The sequence below is a fragment of the Gavia stellata genome, chromosome 7, assembly GCF_030936135.1.
Source record: "Gavia stellata isolate bGavSte3 chromosome 7, bGavSte3.hap2, whole genome shotgun sequence".
NCBI classification, from domain to species: Eukaryota; Metazoa; Chordata; class Aves; order Gaviiformes; family Gaviidae; genus Gavia; species Gavia stellata.
Window position 1 is genome coordinate 18,085,739 of NC_082600.1, and position 23,704 is coordinate 18,109,442.

The following is a 23,704-nucleotide window of genomic DNA, read 5'->3' on the forward strand; positions in this document are numbered from 1 at the left end:
GAGGAGATGATCTCTCACACTTTCATGTCCATCCCCCTTTGACTGACTGCTCCTGCCATAACTATTTTTAGCACTCTAAAACATTAAAACGCACATATTACTGGTTAAAACAGTAATCTTGCCTCCAGCTTTGGATGCCTGGCATTAGAGCCGCTCATTTTAAAATGCTTTTGTTTTAAAATTCTGGCTTACAGTCTGCTGAAGGAAAGCTGTTCAACTGTGCATTAAACACACAGTAGTGGTGGTAGTAGTAGTTGTAGTGCTCATAGTAATAATAATAACAGCAATAGTTTGAAAACAGACTTTAGCCAGAGGAAAACTGTTATTAAGATTGTGCTGGTCTTGATGCAAAATCTTCTGGTCTATCCTCCAACAAAAAAAGAGTGAAAAAATTATCATAACAAATTATTCATCCCTAGTATGTAAGCAAATTAACCTCTGCAGAGCTATGCATAGGTAATTACAGAAGTGTTTTCAGTAGTTTACATAGTTGTTTTCAGTATATGTGAGCGATACCTGTGTATGGGAGAGGAAGCCATGGAGATATCCCAAGGGAAGAATCAAAACCAAAAGGCGGGACTTCTGTGAGAAAAAGACACTATTGTTTTGAAGAAAAAAACCAATTGCTATGGAATATGCTGGCCTCTCTTTCTGTCCATTGTACAACAAATGCTAACTGGGGTTTGTAAACGTGTCTGCTTATTCTAGGTGCCTTTCATTAGGGGTCTCACAGTAAAGGTGTGTAGGAAGCCTCATGATTTGGGATTCAAAAAGCAATGGGACAAATCAGTAGAATAAAAATCAACAAAATACTATTAATTATCAAGAAAATATCTTTAGCTCAGGTTGGTCCTGAACTATAAATTGTTGCAGGCTGAGAAAGTGCTACTGAATCACACCATTATTGTTTTCTAAGTATCCTTTTCTGGGTACGGTTGGTTTGAGCTTTTTTTATTTTCTTATCTATATAGAGCTTTATCTGCAGTTCAGGGCAGCAAGATACAGAGCTAGTTTGCACAGAATTTAGAAAGAAAGTGTTCAGGTCATGTGATTTCTGTAACATGTTTGTTCTTCATAAATTATCTCCCGTACTTTTTCACCTCCCTCTGTCAGTGTAGCATCCAGCTGGTACAAATGTGCTGGGCTGGATGCCCCTTGGTATCAGGCTTGGCACAAGTGCTGCACAGGACACTTAGCCTCCTCCAGGTCCCAGTTAAAGATTGGCTTCATTGCCACATCTTTTACGAGCCCCAGTGTCATTTGGCAAAAGCCTTGGCCCTCGTATTGACCTAGATGGATCTTTGGTCTTACTCACTATGGCCTAGTTGTATTATAATGCCTTATGCTACATGAAATAGATACCACAACACCCAGAATCTTTTCAAAAGCTTGTCCTAATCACTTCCTTTTTTTCCAAAACAGCCTGTGAGCGCAAGAATGCAGAGGCTGCAAGACTCCTGGTACAGTACAATGCTGATACCAACCATCGTTGCAATCGAGGATGGACTGCTCTCCATGAGGCTGTCTCCCGAAATGACCTGGAGATTATTGATATTCTTGTGAAAGGGGGTGCCAAGATTGAGTCTGCAAACGCCTATGGGATCACTTCTTTATTTGTGGCAGCTGAGAGCGGGCAGTTGGAAGCTTTGAGATACCTGGCAAAGTGTGGTGAGTACAGTTGTGCCGTTACATGCCTTTACTCATTTCATTCTCAGTATTTCAAAGTTCCCATTAATTCTCCTTGGCTCAGTTTTTCTGTCTCTGAAGACAAGGCCTAGCCTGCAGAGGTGCTGAAACCCTATTGCTCCAGATGGCTGAATTGTGAAGGGTCTTTCAGCGTGCACGGTCTATACACATGCACTTCTTCAGCATTCGTTCATGGTCACCTACTTTGGGAAGTAATACAGTGCTTTCTAATTGCATTGCCTGACAGCTTTCAAAACCCATATTGCTGCACACATGTAACCTAAAATCCAATCACTCATAAAGACAACTGTAGGTGGTAATAAATGGCAGAAGTTGAACATTAGCCAATCCCATCTGCTCATGAACATGTGCAGTGATGGGCAAGGTTAGCTCTCCTCCACTAAAGAATTCTGCTGAAAATAAAGTACTATTGTATAGTTAACGGTTTGACACCAAGGAGAAGCAGACTTGCTCTCCCCCATGTGTATGTGTTCAAACATATAAACAGAACGCATTTGATTCTAGTTTACACTAAACCTACATTTTACTGCTCCACTCATGTAAAACAGCTGTGTAATAAGCACAACATACTTTACTATGATTCGGAGGCATATTTTATTTTCACTGTGGACTAATATCTTCAATGTAGGTAAGAACTGGGTCCTGCACTTGTGAAACAAGAGCTAAACAGTGATGAAGATAAGAAAAACTTCTGAAGCCATTAGTATGGCTAAGAAAGATATGAGAGTTGGGGAACAAAAAATGTGTTCTGCTGTCCAGCTAGCATTGTCCAGTCAGTTTTATATGACCAGTTAGTCTATCATACTGACTACGATTTTAGAAACTAAGCCAGAATGTGATTTGTGTTTCAACTTAGAAAGAAATTAGGATTTCCTTAAAGTTCAATTTTGAGAAAAATACACAGGAGAAAATCCAATAAAATTGTCCAATTGTTTCAAGCCCCAAAAAGCTCCTCTGAGAATCCCAGGAATGATATCACTGTATGGTTTATGATGAGCAATGTTCATCATAAAAAGGGTTTCATTTTCATTTCTTTTTCATTAGGAACGTAGTCCTGTGTTATGTTTTGTCACTGCAATTCTCCTGATGTTTCCAGCTACAACATCTTCAAAGGGCCAAACACAACACAGATGTTTCAGTTTGGGGTGAGAGCACAGGGAAACATTCTCTTTGGCAGGGAGTTTTCATGGTCAAATGAGAGACTGATTGATGACTTTATTGGGGTTTAGAGCAAAACTCCAGTGAACTGTCATTCCCATTTAGGATATACATACAGCAGCCTTCCTGAGGACAACACGGTACAGTATATCACAGTCAAAACCCAGACTTTCAGGCCTTAAATATCTAGCACAGAAAAAGCTAGATTCCGAATTGTTTGTGGCCAAAAAGTATTAGGTCTTGGTTTATTCTTGCATGTCGTTTATTAAGCCAAGCACACACTAGAGCTCAAGAAAAAAATGCCCCAAATAATCTAGTAGCTCATTAATAATATTTATCTTTTTTGGTAAAAATTACCATTTGGAGCCTAACTTGAACCCTTGTGAAATGAAAAGATACGGACTCAGGTGTTGAGTTTTGAAATGAAATATTCACTGACTAAGGCACGCCCAAATAAAAGTTGATTAGAATTGTTGCTTGGTACTATGCAGATGTCATGTTATAGAGTCCTATTTTAGCCTGGATATGTACTAAAATTAAAATACAGTATAAATGTGTTTGAAGTATGAATAAATAGAGTATACATAATATATAGAAGTATGTGTCATAAATATGTAATCATAGAATTTTGGAGAGTACCTATTGAGATCATCTGGTCCAAACTCCTGCTCAAGAATAGTGTATATACATAGCATAAACACATAAATACTAATGGAATCATTGTGTCCAAAGAAAAGGCCATGCTATATAAAGAACAGCACGTTGTAAAGTTTATGCCTTTGAGATACAGCTGAATGGAGCCTGGATTCAGGACTGTCAGCTAAGGGTTGCCACCCATGTTAAACTCTCCCTCATAAAACTCAGATCATAGTAAAAAACAGTGGAGATCTATGATATAACCGTATATAACTGATATGACTGTATCACCTTTTCATTTTGCTATTATATGATCTCATTCACATCCCCTTCCAGCATGTTTTGTAGCTCCAGAGTCAGGGAGACATATGTGCTCATTCAAAGTATGTTGCTTCCATTTAATTTTAACCTTTCCATGCTACAAAGATTTTTTTCCTTCTTAGGTGCTGATATAAATACTCAAGCCAGCGATAATGCCTCTGCTCTTTATGAAGCCTGTAAAAATGGACACGTACCTATTGTGGAGTTTCTTTTGTCCCAAGGAGCAGATGCTAACAAAGCCAATAAGGATGGCTTGTTACCTCTTCACATAGCAGCCAAAAAAGGGATTTGTGAGTAAGTTTTAGTTCATTTCATAGTTTCATCTTTTAGACAAGAATCCAGAATCCTTATGAAAAGGAGAATGTAATGTCCCAGATCTAATTCTGAGCACTGCAAGCAAGGGAGCTGCCAATTGAGAAGTGGGCTTTCCACTTGCAGAGCTCAGGTTGGAAATCATAAAATGAAGAGTGTGTTTGTGGGTTGGGATGGGTTGGAATGGGGTGAGAAGGAATGTGGGGAGCAAAATCCCTTTAGCTTTGCCAAGATATCACCTATTACAGCTAAATAACCTCATGTATCTTGGAAGTGGATTAAACTGAGCTCCACAAGATATGCTTGAGATGGATTAAAAAAGCATTGGGGGGATGATGGTGTGGTTAGTCCTCAATAGCTGTTGCAGCATAGTTTGCAATTGTTTTCCTACATAAACCCATTGTGATTCTTCTGCACAAGTAGAACATGCTGCATTCATCTCTGGTGTGTTCAGGTTTTATTAACAATAATTCAGATGCTGACAGCGGGAAGTGGTTAAACGAATCTCTATGGCATTAGTGAGATTGTTGCTAGAATATGGTGTCCAGTTCTGGTATCCTCCCATTCAGAAACCTTTCAGGAAATTGGAAAGGCTTCAGAAAAGAAGTACAAGAATTACTCACAGTCTGGAAAATACATTTTATCAGTGAGTGATTAAATGACTCTTAAATGTAACAGACAAATGCATAAAATGATCCAGTGGTTTGTTTCGGAAATGAAGTGTGTTTGGGATAGAGCTGAGCACATTCTTTAAACAGTGAGAAAAGTAACTAAAGGAAAAAATAACCAGGAATTGGGTAGATTTACCAGTCCTCTGAAACAGAAGTGTTTATAGGAGGAGGAGAAACTTTACAGCCTGTGATAAAGGTTATCAATTTAGAAGATGCTGTCTAGAGATGGGATTGTTGCACTGTCATGTAAATAGTGTTTACCTAGCTCTTTCAAGACCTGGGACATTGCAGCATGCTTCTGAGCCTGAACTCCTTAGCATTTACTTCTGATCCTAGGGCAAGTTTTAGCTCCTGCCTTTAACCCCTTGCTGCTGGAAAGGTGAGTGGCCCACAGCTATTTTTGCAAAACACAGTCACATCTTGCAGTGACAGACCCTTTTGGTGACTGTAGTGGACTCTTCTGACAATCACAGTTTCTGTCAAAATCCTTTCAGCAAAGGAGAGACTATATCCAACTGCAAAGACTGTTTCTGGATAGTAAAGCTATCCTTGCAAACAACTGCTAGAGCGGATTCTTATATGTTTCACAATGTCTGAGGAACGAAAACCTTTGATAGCACTACACCTTCCCATAGCATCTTTTATCCTAATGTTTAGGTCTGCTTGGGAATCCCAATTCAGCTTCTCAAATCACTTCGATGGACATGAGGGTATTAATTTTCTGTAGTTGGAGTAGGCCTGCTTCTTTGTGCAAGCTGTATATTCTAGACAGCAGCCCACTGTGAATTTATGTAATGGGTTTACACGCTTACAGCATGTACATGAATACCCTGCACAGACTAATGCAGGCACAAATGAGACCAGAATTCAGCCCAAACTCCGAGTTCCTTCACTTATAAAAGACTGAGTACAAATTTTTGCGCACAACTGCTGCAAACTAAGTGCAAAAGAAAGAAAATAGAAAAATATATTCTCTTATAAATATTTATCTAAATGGCAAAGCTTTAGCCCAATTGGCTGATCATTCTTAATTCCTTTGGTATTCAGTAAAATAACACCCTTCACAGTGACCTCTCTTTGTATTCCTGCAGATTTAATACGTAATTCTGCAGGAATTCCATCCTTCAACTTTTTGCCAGAGCACGAAGGCTCCCTACCATCAAAAAGCCAAGTATGTGGTCCCAAGGCTCAACTGTCAACTCTTGTTGCTTGGTGTTTGTTTGTTTTAAATGACACCTTGTCAATACTGACCTGAAATTCATAAGGGTCGTCTCATCAGCTGTAGGACAATCACAAGCAGCCATTTAACTCCTTCCCCCTCAGAACTGAGATTGCTGAGAAGGGAAGACTTTGTGAAGTGTAGTCAGATTTATTAAGTAAATGCAAGTCAATAAACTCTTGGCACACTCATACTAAGGATGCTCTGCCTCCTCCTCCACATAATTTCTAACAACTAGAAATCACAGAAGCAGGTGTCAGGGATGAGGGGAAACTTGTCACTATTTCTAAACTGTACATGAAGCTGAGCCCTGTGATAGATGTGGGATGTGGTCCGGCTTGTCTCGCCTTGGGTGCCTTCACTTGAGCTGCCTTCTCCCTCTAGACAGACAGGAAAGACTGGAGGCACCGTATTACTGAACCAACCCACTTTGGAGGATGAGGAAGAGAGACAGGTTCAAGCTAGAAAATTAAACTCTGATACAAATTTGATGTTTTCTGCTTTTCCTCCCAAAATAAATTTGGGGTACAGGGAGTGTACTGAGGCCTGGGACACTGCAGCATTTGGATGCAGAGCCTCAGTGTACCACCCCTGCAGTGAGGTTCAGGTCCCCCTTGCAGACAGAAATGATGCAGCGCCTCTTTCACTCAGATGTGAGGAGCTGGCTGAAGCACATATGCTGGAGGGAAAGAACAAAACAGACCCTTAAATCTTCAAAACAGTTGATCATGGGATGACTAATGCTGGCACTTGGCATGGTGTCCTTGCAGTGCTCTTGTGCCCTTTTTGTTATTATGGCTCTTACAGAACATTTGCTAATGGTGGGAAGTTGCCAGCTCACCAGCACCCAAACCTCCTGCTCCCTGGTGAGCGTCACAGCACTGGAAGATTAGTGAGGCTGCTTGGAGAAAAAAAACCCTGCTCTTAATTTCCCAAGATAGTCACATAATTAAAAAAGGCTTTTTGTTTAAAAATGAGATGTAGAAGTAACTTGGAGACATCAACAGTCCATCATGTAAATAGGAACATAATCCTGTAAAGTGTTATGCCTCTTCAACTCTTATTTCAGCTCCTGGGAGCGTTGGAGGCTCAGTCTTTCACAGGATCATTCAGTGCATCACAGACAAATGTTTTCCTGAGACTAGCGCTTATATTTGGCTTAGTTCATTATGTAAATATATGTTTGAGGGCCCGGTGTTGGGACCAGCCATTGCAGTCAAGCTGAAGATATGCAACATCTTAAAGGAGATGCACTACATGACGGGAAACTGAGCTTTGCATGTTTGTGTGTTAGAAGAGCTGCTGACTGCTAGAGGAGTCTGTGTGGGAAGAAGAGGAGGAGGAGAAGGTGTGCTTAGCTTGCTGGCGCCCACAAGTTCCATTTTTAGATATCCCTTCCTCCACAAGCATTATATAGGGAGCATGGGCATCTCCTGAGACAGTAGGCAGACTCAGGTTGGATGGTCCCTAGTCTCTTTCTGGAAGTAGCTTGTCTGTATTTACAGAATCAACCTAGTCCCTTGGCTAAACCATCCAACTTTATGAGCAGGAAATGAGGGTTTAACCCATGGGGCTGGTCATGCAGCTCCAATGATACCTATGGAGACATAAAAACGGTCATGGATTTGCAACTACAGGGCTCCTGTAAGTCATATATTTGAACTTCACATTACATAACAAGAGCAGCTTGATTTACGTTGCTGTTTAAGGCCACATCACACTTTCCAATAGCAATCCCTGATTACTGGGTTTAGAACTTGGCTGTACATAATTTCTCCCTGGGCTAAAGCATGGAAACCAGCCTGGAAAATATTTTTATTTCTTTTTTTCCCCTTTCCTAATTGTGTTTTTTGCTCCCCATGATCTGGGATGGACACTGATAGTCCCATGGATTTGCCACAGCCGAAAGCCACACAGCGAGGGCCTCCAGGACAGGGATCAATCCAGGGTAATATCTGGAAACCAAATATGTAGCTCAGTCCTGCAGAGGAAGGTTTGGTTTCACCTCCTTTCTGGTCTCAAGCCTCTTGCTGTGGCTGTGACCCAGGAGGCATACTAATGCCTTGTGTTGGCACCCTTCTCTTCTGAGCAATAAAGCAATCCCAATGGAGGTGGGGAGATACGGCCTCGCTGCTGGTACCTCAGGCCGGAGGCTGTGCACCTGTTCCTTCAGTCCTACCTACAGCGTGATGATGAAGGTGCAGAATGTCTGGGAGATCCTGGCTGAGTGTCTGTCATTTGGGCTGTGGCACCTAAGAGTGTTACAACAGGGTAGGTGAGGTGCCAGCACGTCATCTCTTCCATCACAACTGCCCCTGTAGCTGCCATTACCTCATAGAAACTGGGTGATAATTTCAAAAAAATTTGTTCCTCCATGAAAGAGGGGGTCACACAACTCACATTTTTGGCAAGGTAGGAGCATAGGCAGTTCTTGACAGGTTTCAAGTTCACACCCTGGTTTCTCTCAGAGAGAGTTGTTTCTGTGCCCGAGTTAGCAGGCTCTCTCTTCCGGTTACAACAATACAGCTATGATTTACTGTATGGCTGTAGATCCCCTAGAGCTCACTGCTCTTCACTGACTCCACCCGGCAGGATTGTCTCCATGCTGATCCCTGTGACCAGCCGCACCCGTGTCAAGCGCAGCGGCATCAGCCCCCTGCACTTAGCGGCTGAACGCAACAACGATGACATCTTGGAAGAGCTGATCGATGCTGGCTACGATGTCAACACCGCCCTTTCCAATGAACGGTCCTGCCTTTACGAGGACAGACGCACCACCCCGCTCTATTTTGCCGTTTTTAACAACAACATCTACGCCACGGAACTCCTGCTGCAAGCCGGCGCCAACCCCAATGTTGACCTCATCAACCCATTACTCATCTCCATCCGCCATGGCTGCCTGAAGACCATGAAACTGCTCCTTGACCATGGAGCAAACATTGATGCCTATATATCAAGCCATCCCACCACATTTCCAGCTACCATCATGTTTTCGATGAAGTACCTTTCTGTGCTGAAGTATCTCCTCGATCTGGGGTGTGACGCAGGTTCCTGTTTTGAGTGTCAGTATGGAAATGGCCCACACCCTGCATTAAATTACAGACGGGACAGACTTAATGATCCTCAGCTGTCCAAGGAGCCAACCACAGTACAGGTAAGTACTGCCTAGTCTACCTACAGTACTTCTGAGGACATTTCCTACCCATGTATCTTGACAACATTAATGTATTTATTCTCCCAACTTTCCTGGGAGAGAAGATGCCTTTATTCCTACTTTATTTACAGAAAAAAAGGCTCAGTAAGAGTCTGTGAATGTTGCAAGTCCATGTTCAATGACAGCAGGAGGGTAGGCAACAGCCGCTGTGGCCCTAGCTTGAATTTGCAGGGAATTATAGCCATCTTGACAGCCTTGCCGTCAGATCTACAATATTCTTTTCCTCTGGACCTGAGGTGCCAAGAGTGAAGCATGTTTTCTTGACAGGCAGTGTCATATGGGTGGTAGCATATGGGTGGTAGCATATGGGCAGTAGAAACCTGCTTGTTTTATTTGCCCTGTAAGATTTGTTTTGTCTGATAGGGAATTTAAGCTCCTGGTTAAATTAAAATTGTGTAGTGCTTCACTTTATGAGGGTAAGCTAGTGAATGTAAATAATTTTAATTTCCGAGTCTACTGGATAAGCAGTCCTGGAGAGGGGCTTCAACATGCAACACAACAAAGAAATCTCAGCACGGCAGTCTTTCTATTTTGCAAAGAACCAGGGAAGATATAAATCAGCTTCTATCTAGTTTAACTGTAGCTTTGAGGGATTCAGAAGATAGTGTCATTTAGCCCAAAGAGATGGTCACCAATAAATGCTCCTTGGTGGTGGAAAGAATAAAGGAAAGCATTAAAAGATCCTAAGAAATCTTGACCTTTTTATCAGTCCTGTCTTCCAAAAGACTTTACTCTCCAGTAACATGTCTGGGAAACAAACAAACAAAAAGAAATCTTAGAAAGGGGATTGTAAGTGTCCATCAAAAACATCTCTTATCCCAAACAGAGCTGTCTTCTTCTTGAGAGTGTTTGTCACCGCAAAATTGCTCCAGGACACCACATTTTTTGTCAAAGAAAAAATAATAAAATATATCATCTCTAGGTCTTGAACCATGATGTGGTAGCATGTAGAGTGAACAGAGGGCTGGAATTCCAAAGCAAGGAGAGAGGGTTTGTCTGTAGCTCTCTAGGATATTCTAGCCACTCAAAACCAGTTCCGTTTTTACTGATTTAAGCACATTGTTTCCCTCTGGATCTCACCTAAAACTACTTTTAGTGACTAACAAAATATTAGGTCACTCACAAATAGAGTCATCACCACAAAGGTCAGACCACATGAGGCAGAGGTGGCAAAAGCTGTGTAAAATTCTATCTGTGCCTAGAGAGAGACCAGTGAGGGACAAATGCATACAGAGAAAAAGCAATCCCTTCCCTTAAATATTATTTTAAATTTGCTTGTTATTGCTGGGAATTTGGCTAATAAAAGTAAGGCTCGTATGGTGCAGCTTCATGATATAGTTGTGATATGGTTTGTGTTCTGAAATACAGAGGATCTTATGAAACTATAGCCTTCTCCACACAAAAGATGTGCATTTTTTATTTTCTTGTATAAGATTACATAAGGATAATAAATCTGAATGATTAGTCTTTATACAGTAAAGATTATGAGCTACTGGAAGTGGATTTGTAAAATGCATAATTATAAATCATTACTGTTGCTACTAAATTAATGTGTCCTGGAGAAAGTGAACGCAGAAAAAGTTGCTGTCTAACTCCACATTTCCAGAATTGCCGTGTCAAAACTGTGAATATGGGGAGTGAAGTATCCTACTGCCGCGAGAGGGCATTCAGGGGCCTACCGAGACTGGAAGCGAAGTATGTCCCAGGCCCAGAGTCACTTTGTCTTTGAGTCATTCCCATTGCCTGTAGTTGCAGGTTTGCATTATTTTGCTTCGTTTTACTGTGATTCTTTCCTGCAACATGTTTTGAAACATTTTTATTCCAGAAAACATTTTTGTAGGCTGAGCTTGTGAATAGGGAAGAGAGAAGAAGTCAGGCAAGGTCTCTAGTGGAGACAAGAAGAGGAGAGCAGTAAGATCCAGTGCTTTATTGCCCTGTGCATGTGTCCTCATTTAAACTCTGACAAAGTAGTGTTACTGCTTGGAGGTGGTAGTGCAGATCCCCAGTTTGCACATCCTATGGGTAACTGCATGGCAATTGCGTATGCATTGGAGAATGACAGCCAGATATCCTAAACTGAACTTCCTATAAGCAGTCCAGGTAGGAAACTGTGGGTTGTCTGCTGGGATCCTCACAACATTACTGTATCTAATTTTCCTGGGAAACATTACATGGTGATGCTCAGTGAAAAAAAAAATTCGGAAGAGTAGTAAACACCTCTGTGAATGCTCTCACCTTGAATAAAATGGCTTTATAATTTTCTGCAGCTTTATTCTTTCCTAGGTGAGATAATATAATTTTATTTCTGAATAAGAGTATCCACACAAGAGTGTAATGCATTTTGAGTTAGGGCTCATGCATGTATAATCAAACGTGATCTAGTTACAGGAGCTTAAACTGAAAGAGGTTTAAGCTGGTACATTTTCTTTCCTGTTTGGGGCGGGCTTGGAGGGTGCCTGCAGTCTCAGTGACTAATCTGATGTATGGTGCTTAAGCCACCATCATTCAGATTGGGTGCGGTCATGTGCCTGAGTTCTTATCCACATAGTGTGATTTAATTCATCTTAAATTTTCTGACTGCTCACATGCAGGTAACTCCACAGATATCTTCATCATATGCAGCACCCTAACAGAGACAGATGAAGCTTTCTGGTATAATATACATACTGAGATTAAAGTGGGAAAAGAAGTCACTACTTTTTTGAAATGAGACTGCTTAAAGTCCGGTCCTTAAGTCTGTTCTTCAATATCTCCGTAAGCAGCCCTCCATGCAACAGCTCTGAGTACTCTGCAGCTCACACGGGGGGCAGGAGCAGATTTGCCTGATCCAGGACTGAGTAAGGAAGATGTTTCTGCTCCATATTAGGCCCGGGATAGTTCTCCCATGGGCAAGAAAAACTGCCTGGGGTTCATCTCTGCAGAGATTTCCCCAGACTTATTTCTAGTAAGGTGTTTGGTCCCCAAAAGCTGCAGATACTAGTGGGTTCACCAGAACCAGGAGGTGCTGTGCTCTGACAAATCTTTCCCTTTCCCTAAGCTTCTTTTGTGCACAGTTGCCCCACAGACTCCCCTCCAAGAAGGGGAAGGGACACAGCATGCTGGGTCACAGTGCCTTCGGCTGCATGGATCTTTCAGCAGCTCCCTTACTGGCTTGGGGCAAAGCTGCGAGCACTCTTCTGCAGTCCCGTTTCTGTGGAAGTAGGACCTTTGGACCCTGTAAACGATTCCGCATCCTTTCCATGCTCCAGAGCTAGGACTCCACCAGGGTTTTGTGTCCTCCTGTGGTTGTAAAGAGGGGATTCTGCCTTCGATTTCAAAAAAAGAGGCTTTAATTTAAGTTTTCTAGGGGAAACTGGTAACTGCTCTCACAGCTGGTAGAAGGGTGGGACCACCAATGCAGTCAGGGCTGTTGCTATCATTGCAGTTTCCACGTGTGTATTCATGTCCCACTGACTGTAGTCAATCTGTTTTTCCTTGAAGTTTTGTGAAATGGTGTCTACTCCAGAGATGAGTCGCTGGGCCGGGCCGATAATAGATGTTCTCCTGGATTATGTGGGTAATGTGCAGCTCTGTTCCCGGCTCAAGGAGCATATTGACAGCTATGAGGACTGGGCTGTCATTAAAGAAAAATCAGGTATGGTCACCCAGGAGAGAATCTGGCACAAATAGCCCCACTATTGGATTCAAAACCTCAGCCACCATCTCCTCTTAGTATTCATCCCTTAAACTTGATAGGATTTCCCTACTGAGACTGAATTACATTTTGGACCACGTAGGTATGAGGCGCTAGAAATTGCTGGGATGTCGCTGACTCTGATGTTAAATGTACAGCAGCTGTGGATCTGACCCCCTGGGAATGAGCATTGTCAGTGCAGGAAGACCCATCTGGCTGCACCTGGGGTGCAGTCAGATCAGGGCAGGCAGGCAGCATGACCATCTCCACAGCAGCCCAGCAGGCATCAGTGGCCTTTAAAGCCCTTACTAATATTCTGCTTTCCTAAACATGCTTTCCCTCAGGATCCAAAGTCTTTCATAGACATTATCAGAACTCGTTTTCTGGCACCAAGCTAGATTTGGAACACATTACATTTATTTCAGTGGAAAGACTGAGTACTCTGAAGGGGCTCATTTAAATCCTCCTAGAAAGCCCATTGCTGAGGCTGAGATGGGATACAGCACCCCATCCTCCAGCCCTGCTTCCTTCCCTATGTCATGCCTCAGAATAGATGAGCTGCCACCAATGCCAGACGCATCATCCCTCCATTTCAGAAAAGCCCCCTTTTGTCATTCCTCCTTCTCCCATTTTCCTCTTGCCACTGACCTGGCCAAGCCAAGGTGTCCCTCTCAAGTTTAAACCTGTTCTGCTCATGTTTCTGACCTGCCTGTCTTTCAGAGCCCCCGCGACCTCTTTCCCATCTTTGCCGTGTCAAGGTACGAAGCCTGGTTGGAAGAAACCGCATTAAACTTCTTGACACCTTGCCTCTCCCGGACAGACTGATTCGATACTTACAGCATGATTACACACAGTGACCCCAGGCACACTGGACACACAGCGGCTTCCCAGCATGGCAACCCAGCGTCATCGGCATGGCGAGGGCGCGCATCGTGCAGGTGGGGAGGAATTGCTGCTGGCTTGGTCAAGCGCCCTCCAGTGACTAATCTAAGAGAAATATGCTTCTGAAGCATGAGTGAGAAGAAAATGGAGGAGACAGAGAGCTAAACATAGAACTGTTGTTAGGTTTTCCAAGAGAAAACACATATAATTCACCTCAGAGCTTAGTCTGCAAAGAACAAGAAATGAAAGGCAGCACTGAAAAATGAATAGTACTGAAACAAGTATCAGTGAGGAATTCAAAGGTATCCTGGGGTTGTGGTGGAGCTCAATGTCCTTGCTGTGATCACAATTCAGAAATTGTCGAGTCAACATATTTGGGAAAAAAATCACCTTTCTTTCACTGACTGAGATTTTTATTTCAGTTTCTATTCTACTTTTTGGATTTCTGCTAAGTGTGCTGATTGCTAATTTCTGATAACTTGACACCATCTTGCTAACACTTCTGCTTTCGTTTTTTGGACCTTTCTTATTAAGTAGAGTACTTTATTTCTGAACATTCAAAGCTCAGAACTTTTTAATAGACTAAAATCCAGAAATGTTGATTCCTTTAAAATTCAAGGGAAGGTTTATTTAAAAAGGATGTAAGAATTGTATTTGCAAGTAGTAAATACAGTTCATGTTGTATTACATTTGGAATGCGAAGTAGGTGAAATTCTGCTTGAGAGAATTTCCTAGACCAGGGATTTGAAAGCAACTCTGAGCTCTTCCTTTTTTTTTTTTTTTTTTTTTTGGTGTAAATTAGTAGTAGCTGCACTGTAACCAGTAGCTTTACTCTGTCACGAAGTCATGTCAGAACAGAATAAACTCCTAGACAAGCATGAACAGAAAGTGATGTGGAGGAGAGAAGTGAGGTACATAGGGAGAGGCAACACTACTAAACCAACTTTATCTGTTGCTCCACTAGAGGATCTTGTCCCTACAAAACCCAGCCTTTCTTACCTCCTTGGACCTCTGTGGCTATGACAATACCATCATTGGAAGAAAAGAGAGATTATTTCAAAATTGTGAAAGCTGGACTTTGAGATTTATCAAAAGAAATACCCAGAATTAGACCTCCAAATCCTTATTCAGGTGCCTAAACAATGCCAAATTGCTTGTGCCAAATGTAGTTCCACTTAAGCCAATGGGGCCACATTTGGTGTCAGATATTACTGAGGCAGAATAAAAGTCTTAGAAGTTAGCCCTGAATTTTCTGACTTTGGAAGTTTGAAGTATCTATCAGCTCCCTTTGACACTGATGAAAGTTATTATCTCAGCTTCTTTGAAAATTAGGTCACCTGTTTACAGCTCAGATCCACAACTGATTTATGGCAGCTTAACAAGTTACCATCTATCAGCTGAACCGCTATAATTGTCCGTGAAATTCTTTTATTGAAGTTTTTAACAAGTCGCATTCCCTCACAGCTGGGGAGGCCGAGGAGCCCATGAGCAGTTATTGGCAGTGACTACAGCTCAGCTGACAGGTGTGACTTGCTGAACCACTGATTTGATGAGTGCCTCGTTCCTGACTAGGCACCTAAGTAAGGATGGAAGAGTCTAAATTTGGAACTATGTCTTTGCAGATCTTATGCTAGAAGTCATTATTACCTTAGGTGACAGAGGAGCTGTGCACCATGGTTTGTTTGGATTCCCCACCAGAGACCTGACAGATCCGGTTTTGTTTGTTGGCCTGCATACCATCCATGGAATCAGATAGAAATGCAAGTAGGGAAAATGCATTGCACCAAGTTTTATTTGTGTGGAGTTTTATACCTTAACACAGGACTAAAAGTGTTTTGCACACATACAAGTCTGTCTGGGCACAGAAGTTCAGATTCTGTGATGGTTTTGTGTGAAATGTGTTCAGCACTTGTGGGACAGGATGTGAGCAAAAGAAGAATAGGTTACAGCTACGGGCACTCTGTCCATAGCTGTCCCCTTCCCAAATGCAAACGAAGTTGAAAGACCAACAGAGTTTCAACTCAAACTGAACAATGATCTTCTTGCAAAGCTTGGGAAAGTCAGGTGGCATTCCTCCACTGCTGATATTTCATCCGGTGACTTCCATTACTACCAGTTTAGGATCTACGCCTTGTCTCCTGCAGCGTGAACAGGGAATTGCTTCAGGTTGGAAAAATACTAGGTGGAGGGAAAGGGATGGGGAACAGGAAATCTTTAGACCAGTTTTGCCAATGAAGTCTCTGTGTTGGTAAGCAATAGCTTCAGAGAGAGAAAATCACCTGTGGAGTTTGTGCATCTCTCACTTTATGGGGCTGAGCAGTGAAGGTCTGGGTCTTACTCACATTGATATAAATCAGAAGAAAATTCATTGAAGTTAAATGAGTGTAACAGGTTCGTAGATGGTGATGGATACAGACATGGCTGGGTGGAGACCATTTACGTAAATGCTTCTTTGTTGTGCAATGACAGCCCTGGAGACCGCTGGCTGATAGAAGGATTCGCAATCACCAACTGCATGTATAACCACAGGGATGGGATTTCATAAGGTATCCTAAACTGGGAATTTCACCTGAGCCAACATTGTTATGTACGCAAAAGTCTCGTGAGTTGCAATTTCTTTTTATGTCATTGGAGAAGTTGAAACTGGTTTTAGGTGGAGCAAATATGGAAAGTCCATTTCTTTTTTCAACGAAGAGACCTTCATCTCTATTGGGGGACCCATGGCCTGATTGCTGTCAACCATCTGTTCTGAGCAGGAGAGTCACTGAGCTGGAGAGCACTGGTCTGATGGGAACGTACCGCAACTGCGGGAAGGATGAGGGCACACTGTGCGCAGAAACTGAGGAGACAAGAGTCTGTTGGAGGGGGAATCTGGTAATTACAATGTTATTAAGTCCCTTCTGCTTGATCCTTACAGCAAGCCCTCACACACTCAGTTTACATTTATTTGCACTGAAATGGAGACCACTACCTCTCCACTCCAGACATCATTGACACAATATTCACACAAATTCAATATGCATTTAATGCATCTATCTAGAAGTTACTGTGAAAAGACAAATACCCCAAAACCCAAACAAACCAGGCTTTGTAAGCAGATCAGTAGTTCTAGTGCAAGGTGAAGTGGCTTGTTTTTACTGAGTGTGATAGACTCCTTCAGAGAAGATGACTTTATGTGAAATGTTCTAGGAATATTTCATGACCAGGTTACTGTACTTTTTTTTTACTGCAACATGTGCAATTCACTTGATGTTCTTGTGCACTTTTTTGATTTTTTTATTTCATTTTGTATGAAAGCTTTTTCATTTACCTCTCCCTTCCCATTATTTATAAAAGCTATTGTGGTTTTAACAGTTTAAATTTGCATTGTTGTAGTAAATAGCAGCTCTCAAATGTTATGTTTCCATCTTTCAAACAAAGTATGAATAAAGAAGTAGATTCTGAAGGGCTATCAGCTGTCCTCAATAGCAACATTGAACAATCAAACACAAAAATAGCCAGGAAAAGTCTGCATCAATCCAAGCTTGAACAATTAATAATTTTGATGTTAATCTCAGGGGTGAGAGAACAGTAAGTATTACTAGAGAGGAGACAGAGTTGTTATTCTTTGCAAACCTTTTGGAAAGTCTCACACATCCCCGTTCAGTGATTTCTAATATACTTAACAATTGTCTTCTGTTCGTTTGTGTTTTACTTCATTGGTGCTCCAGTTCAGAGCCCCAGCAAGGGCCACCGCCTGCCCTGGGCTGGAGAGGGAAGTTCCATGTCACAAAGGATTTTAAGGATTTTAAAAAGTAATACCAGTTTAAAACTGAGGGTAAGTGCATAAATATCTGTGTGTCACAGGTAATTTGGAATGGTCTGGTTCAATCCTTCATCGTAACTTAAAAGCATTCTATTCTATTACATGGAAAATGTACAGCAACATACATTCAAATAAGAAACAGTTTAAAAGAAGAAAAAGAAAACAAAGAATTTAATATCCAAAAGGCAGAAGCTTGATTTTAACTCTCTTCTTTCTCTGGATTTCTTCAGAAATAAAATTTCTACAGAGGCTATCCACTTTGCCAAGTATTTTAATTTTGATAGAAACCCATATTCTGCTGTGATACGCAGCACTTTCAAATTTCCCTTCTGAACTCAAGCAGGAACACTTGTCCACAGCAATCACTGCAATACCTGTGGTTCGTTCCACAACCTGCTGTGGTCACCCAGATGGAAATCCAGACCAATGCCAAGGAGGCTGCTCTGCATTGACAGCACTGAGACAGAGTTCAGCATCTGGCTTCATCTGGGTTACAACAGTGACACAGAGCTATTAGTGTGAGAAAGCACCCCTATTTCCGTGTAAAAAATTCCTTGCCTACAGCTCTGCAAATTAAGAGCCATAGTTCTCCTCCCATTAACTTAAATGGGGGTACTGCCTCTGGTTTCTGTTAGCGTCTCCTCATGGAGAGGGACAGAGTCTCCTCATGGATTTTTTTTCCAAAAAGACAAAAAGGGAAAGGCGTCTGATAATATTCATATCTTCATTTCTGGATCAAGAGCTAACCTGATGTCTTTAACCCTTAGATCAGCTCTTTACTACCTTGTACCTTGCATGTAGTTACAGATACGTGCTACCAAAGCAATTTCCTGCTCTCTCTCCTATAGTAGTAGTCTATACAGGCTTGATACACATATTAAGTGCTGGTAGAAGGGAGAAAGCAATGAAAGCCATCTCTGTCTCTACTTTTGGCCTGCTGGGCTAACACATTACAGCCATTGTTTCCATAAAAGTAAATATTGGTGGGATATGCTGTGAGGTTTGGGGAAAGAATGAGCTGGTTTTAGCCTGAAAGTAGTTCATATCCTAACAAAAGTTGCAACCTGGTTATGTAACACCAAGCCTCATCAGAAGATCCAAAATCATACTCTACAATTGCTTAAGATTATAATTTTTTCATGACTGCAATGTGCTTGAAAGATGTGTTGCCTGTTTTCCCCCGTATGACTCTTACCAAGAGTCATAGGGAGCTACACTAGCCAGAGACGAAGCCGATCGAGGCCACTTTTTACTGAAACCTGGGAGAAGTTCCCACTAGTTTCAGCCAGAGCAGGTTGAGGCTCTAGGAGATCACAGGTGTCCATTCTCTGGCCCTTTTCACCCCCATAATACACTTCTCTTGACCACAGTGATTTACGATGGTATAACTGAATAGATACATAGGTCTGCAGTATTAAACCTTTCAGATCTCATGTTCTGTGCCTTAGCACCACTTTTTCCATGGGTGTAAGAGAAATCTAAATTAAAAAAAAAATCTCCTATTAACTTTTTTAATGCCAATTTGTTAAAATAATTGGAAAAATAAAGGGCAAATAATTTGCAGACAGGTCTTGTAATAGCATCTTAAAATCAGGCAAAATAAAAGATGTCTGTAAGCCAGAAATCAAGGCAGGCTATTCTATACACTTTTTTTCTTCTATCTATTTTATGGTTTTGTATTCAACTAATTTTACAATTTCTCATTTGTTCTGTTGATGCAGAACAATTCCTGATGCGGAAATTCATCCTGCTTCTGTCTGCACCAGCTTAACGCTAGCTGATTTCCCAGCCCCAGAAGAATTACTTTTGATTTACATCACTCTGAATAGGCAGAGATTTCAGTCCTCATATCTTCCCACAGGTTGCAAATCAAACCTATGTCTACCCAGTGAGGCAAAAATAAACAGACGGTATTTGCAGAATCACCAAAATAAAATTACCTCCTTTCTTCCCTTAATTTTTTCTTTTAATTCTCTCCATATTTACATGCAAGAAGAGCTTAAATCAATTCACAAGCATGGTCTCTACATTAAATACTGTCCTTCCAGTCTCTTGCACGCAAAAGGAAATGACCTGAATATCTTGACTTCTCTGGAGTTACTTTAAAGTACAAAAACTCTTTGAATGGGTTTAATTCATTTCATTTAGCTGCTGCTGCCGCAGGACAATCCCGGAAAGATGTTCCCACATGGAGGAGGTCTCCTAGGTGTTACAAGTGCGGCTATGAATGGCCCGCAGCCCTGCTCGCCACAGCTTAGACAATGCCCGTCGGTAAAAGAGCCCTGGTTTGCCTCACGTTCTGTGCCACCAGCTTCGTAAGGCTTATTCCTGATTTACACCCATGCACTGAGAGGAGAGTGGAGCCTGAGTAGCTTCCCAACAGTTACTAAATCGCTCCAGCCCACCCATGAGGAAGAGGATGCGATCGCCTGCCTCCTTCCCCCCGCCGCTCCACACTGCCAGCAGCTTGCGCCCAGTGCCCGACCAGGCGTCTCAATTCACTCTCAGGAGCTGTCATGTTCAGTGCGACTCTGATACCCGCCCCGGCTAAAGATAGCCGAAAACATTGAAGATAGGTGGGGGGACGGCGGGCTTGGTGGGGATGGGTTTCAAAACCACGGGCCTGTAGAGTTTCTGCCCCATGCCATCGGCCTCCTTGCAGAAGTGCGGCACCTCAGCCGGCAGCGCAGCCGCACTCTTCCTCCACAGCCCCAGACCCGGGAAGGGTGACGGGGGCAGCGCGCCCGGGGGCTGGTACACCCCCGGCCCAGGGCAGGGGAAGGGGCAGCAGGTCCAGGCGCCCACCTGGCCCGAGAGGACGCCAGCAGGGTCCTTCTCCCCGGTGTGCGGGGCCGACTCAGGGGGGCTCTCCGGGCCGGTGGCGTCTGAGCTCCGTTTGCTTTTCTTCCCCTCATAGGGAGGAGGGTCTCTGGGAGCCGGGAGCCCCTCGGGGCTGGCAGGAAAGGCCCTGGCCGGCAGGCTCTGGGCTGGCCGCGGCTCTTCCCAGAAGGAGGCGGGGAGCTGTCGCTTCCTCATGGGCACCTGGTCCGGCCTGGCAGCCTCAGGGTTTTGCTCCTGCAAGACCCGTTCCCCGGTGAGGCTCTCCTCCACCTCGGCTGTCTGCTGCACCTTCTCGGTGGCAGCCCCTCTGTGGGGGCTGGGGTCGGGTGCCTCGGGCTGGGGGCCACGGCCCCGGTCCTCTGCCCCCCTGTGCCAGCCACACTCAGGGGGTTTGCTGGGGTGGCACCGTGGGATACGTGAATACTTCTGAGAAAACCGCTTGAGCTGCTTCTGCAAGTATTTTCTGTGATCAACCGACCTGCGACAAGGAGCCGATTTATCCAGAGCTGCTTTGATGTCACTGGAGGCCAGGTTGACAAAGTTCAGCAGGGTTTTTACCTCGCTGTCTGATGCCATCTCACTGGATGTGCCGTGCAGAGTTTCCCATGAAAAGTTTATAATCCGCCTTCGGACAAATCTTGGCAAACCTGCAAAACACAACGGGCAGACTTAAGAGCACGAAGCCTCGGTTCAAATAGCACCGAGCAAATGGAGGAGGGTGGGGGGGACATGTCAAACTTCTCAGCCACGCAAACAAGTTGTCTGTCAGCTCGCCTCCATGCCTGCAAACTCCCGGCGGAGCCACCGCGCACCCACAGCCCACTGCCCCGCAATGCTGCTCCGGCATACACCGGCACGGGGACTGGCTCACGAATGCTGGCCAGCCCAGCATCTAATCTTGTTAGATAGCACTTAGGTGGAAAGAAGCCGGGGCAGCCACTCCCGCCTCCCTGTAAGCAAGCATGGACACTCACCCGGTGCACAGCGGCTTTTCTCGCTGGTGCTGGCGGCTGCGGCATCGCTGTGGAGAAGAGCCCCTTCCCCGCTAATCTCGTTAGGCAGGTTACACACCGCCAACCTCGGCAGAGGCAGCCGGGGCCCGCCAGTGTTTGGACGCAGTTTAGCAAGCACTTGAGCAAGCTGAATGAATATCGACTCCGGCGAGTTCGGGGCTCTCCCAGGCCAATCAGAAGCCACTTTGCCAAATACAAAGCATCCCAATCAGGCATCAGCCTCCCCTCCTCGCATTCTTTGCCATCACAAATTGTCACCATGGGGACAGCCACAGAAAGACAGCTAATAAATACAATCATTTCCCCGCGATTTCTACCATTCTCCCCTATCCTTTTCACCCAGACCAAGGCCTTTCTTTTCAAAAATTACACAATCCAAAGCGAAAATGCTGAGGATGAGTTAGGGAAGTTTAGATACCCTTTTCTCCGCACTCCCTGAAGCTGTCTGGAGGCTGATACTAACCATGCTTCGTTGGCACAGGACAATGTAATACAGGGGACCAGGCTAGCCTACTTTTAACCATTCCCCATCAGAACCTTTTTTTTTTTTAAGGGGAGGATGATGTCAGAAAAAGGTAGGAAAGGAACAAATCTCTAAAGAGATGTGCAGATATCCATGGAAAGGGAGCTTGAGCGCTCAAGAATCTTGTCTTTATGTTTGCCCCCTCAATTGAGTTACACAAAAGCTGAATTACCCATTCAAACTACCCGGACAAAAGGATGGAGTTGGATAGTACTCTTGCATCTGTAGTCAAACAGTTAGAGACTTAAATCGAGTCGTCATGATGGAGAAAGAGTTAGACAAAGCCCATAGAATTGCCATCAGCAAACATTTTCCTGTGTCATATTAGTGGGTCTCCATGACTCCCCCTGGCCTGGGGACAATAGCACAAGTTTGCACACTCGACTACTGTCACCCTGCCAACGCTGGCAAGGAGCAGAAACAGGACAATCCTTTAAGGGGAAAGCATGCCCGCTGCAGGGAAGGTAAGAAGAGAGGGAAGAAAAGGCGTGTGAAATGCTAATTGAGCTGCTTCCTTTACTGATCCAGAGTTATGCAAGCCCTCTGCCTTCTCACAGGCTTATCCCTAAGGGATGGCAATAACTTAATACCAGGAGAGCTGAAGGAAGAGAAGAGCAGAAGGGCTGCCCTTGGTGTGCACCAGACACACCAATGACACAGAGCTGGCGGCAGCATGTGTGTCAGCCTGGGACCCGCTGCCTCCCATGGCCGGAGAAGTACTGCTCCCGCTCTCCAGCCCATAGCACCCTGGGGATGGGAAGAGTGGAGAGGGACACAGGACATGTGCACCCACCGTCAGGGAGATGCTGCCAGCTTTGGACCAAACACACGCATGCCCTGGGGAAAGTAGGGACTCAAGTCCAAGCCATTTTGCAAGTAAAATCTACCTTACTCAGGTGAGGCATCAAAGGCCTGAAAACTGAGAGTTCAAACCAGCTACATTTTACAGTTATTTTACTGTATTTCTATTACTCTCTTTTTCTTCAGAGAAGGACAAGATCCAGACCGTGCCACTAAACCGAACTCTGGGCAGAGGCCTCAGGGATGACTCTTTAGTGTGCTTGTACTGGTGCACCCAGTGCTGCCATCCCTGTTCACATCATTTCTCCCAGTATGGCCCGAGCCACATGTGCTGGTGTCCCAGATCAGGTGTTTCAGGTCTAGGGAGACCCTAGGACCAGGACATGCTGCAGCAGAAGGTGCTACAGAGCCTTTGGCACCATGGCGGGCTGTAACACAGTGGCTGATTTACCACTGCAGATGTGCCTCTCTCCTTCCAGTTTCTATTTCAGAAGCAGTTCTTTCCCTGGGAGACCTGGGGCGGCAGCTAGCCCTACCTGCAGCTCCTATCATCTGCCTCATGCTAGCATGCAAATCTCTGCACAATCTTCTCCATTTGGCTCATTTGCGGGGGGCAATTTCCAGTTACCTGCCTGAGCATTTATTTTGGGATGCGCTAGCCAAGGCCTGGCCTCTCTGTGACCCAGTACAGATCCTCCTGTGCAGCTGAGGCTACAGGGAGATGTTTTGTCTAGCTCATTGAAGGAGATGCACACCAAGGGATCACATCTTTCTTTGTAGGAACCAACTACCTCCTGTGCTTGAGCGTTTGAACCCAATCTGGACACCATGTTGCACATGCACTCTTAATAGATCTAATTGGTGCCCAAGGGAGTGAGAGGGAGAGACGGAGAAACATGGGACAGGTGCCTGGAAGCAAAGGATTGTC

General features: G+C 43.9%; 2 protein-coding genes across 2 annotated transcripts in view; one reads left to right on the top strand and one right to left on the bottom strand.

Annotated features, from left to right (window-relative positions):
- ASB2 (ankyrin repeat and SOCS box containing 2) overlaps nucleotides 1–14,197 on the top strand; it is a 29,765-nt gene extending 15,568 nt beyond the window's left edge. The window contains exons 6-10 of the mRNA XM_009816067.2: nucleotides 1,423–1,668; nucleotides 3,945–4,116; nucleotides 8,617–9,178; nucleotides 12,719–12,872; nucleotides 13,632–14,197. Of these exons, the coding sequence (XP_009814369.2) occupies nucleotides 1,423–1,668; nucleotides 3,945–4,116; nucleotides 8,617–9,178; nucleotides 12,719–12,872; nucleotides 13,632–13,768 (1,271 nt within the window). The 3' untranslated portion in view covers nucleotides 13,769–14,197. The remainder of the gene's footprint in view (nucleotides 1–1,422; nucleotides 1,669–3,944; nucleotides 4,117–8,616; nucleotides 9,179–12,718; nucleotides 12,873–13,631) is intronic.
- A 5,948-nt stretch (nucleotides 14,198–20,145) lies between these two features.
- On the bottom strand, nucleotides 20,146–21,015 carry FAM181A (family with sequence similarity 181 member A). The gene has a single exon (XM_059819958.1). It carries the CDS (start codon nucleotides 21,013–21,015, stop codon nucleotides 20,146–20,148), a length of 870 nt encoding a protein of 289 aa, XP_059675941.1.
- Between the last annotated feature and the right edge of the window lie 2,689 nt (nucleotides 21,016–23,704).

Coding starts and splice junctions, on each gene's coding strand:
- FAM181A (XM_059819958.1), bottom strand. CDS start 21,015: ATGGCATCAGACAGCGAGGTAAAAACCCTGCTGAACTTTGTCAACCTG.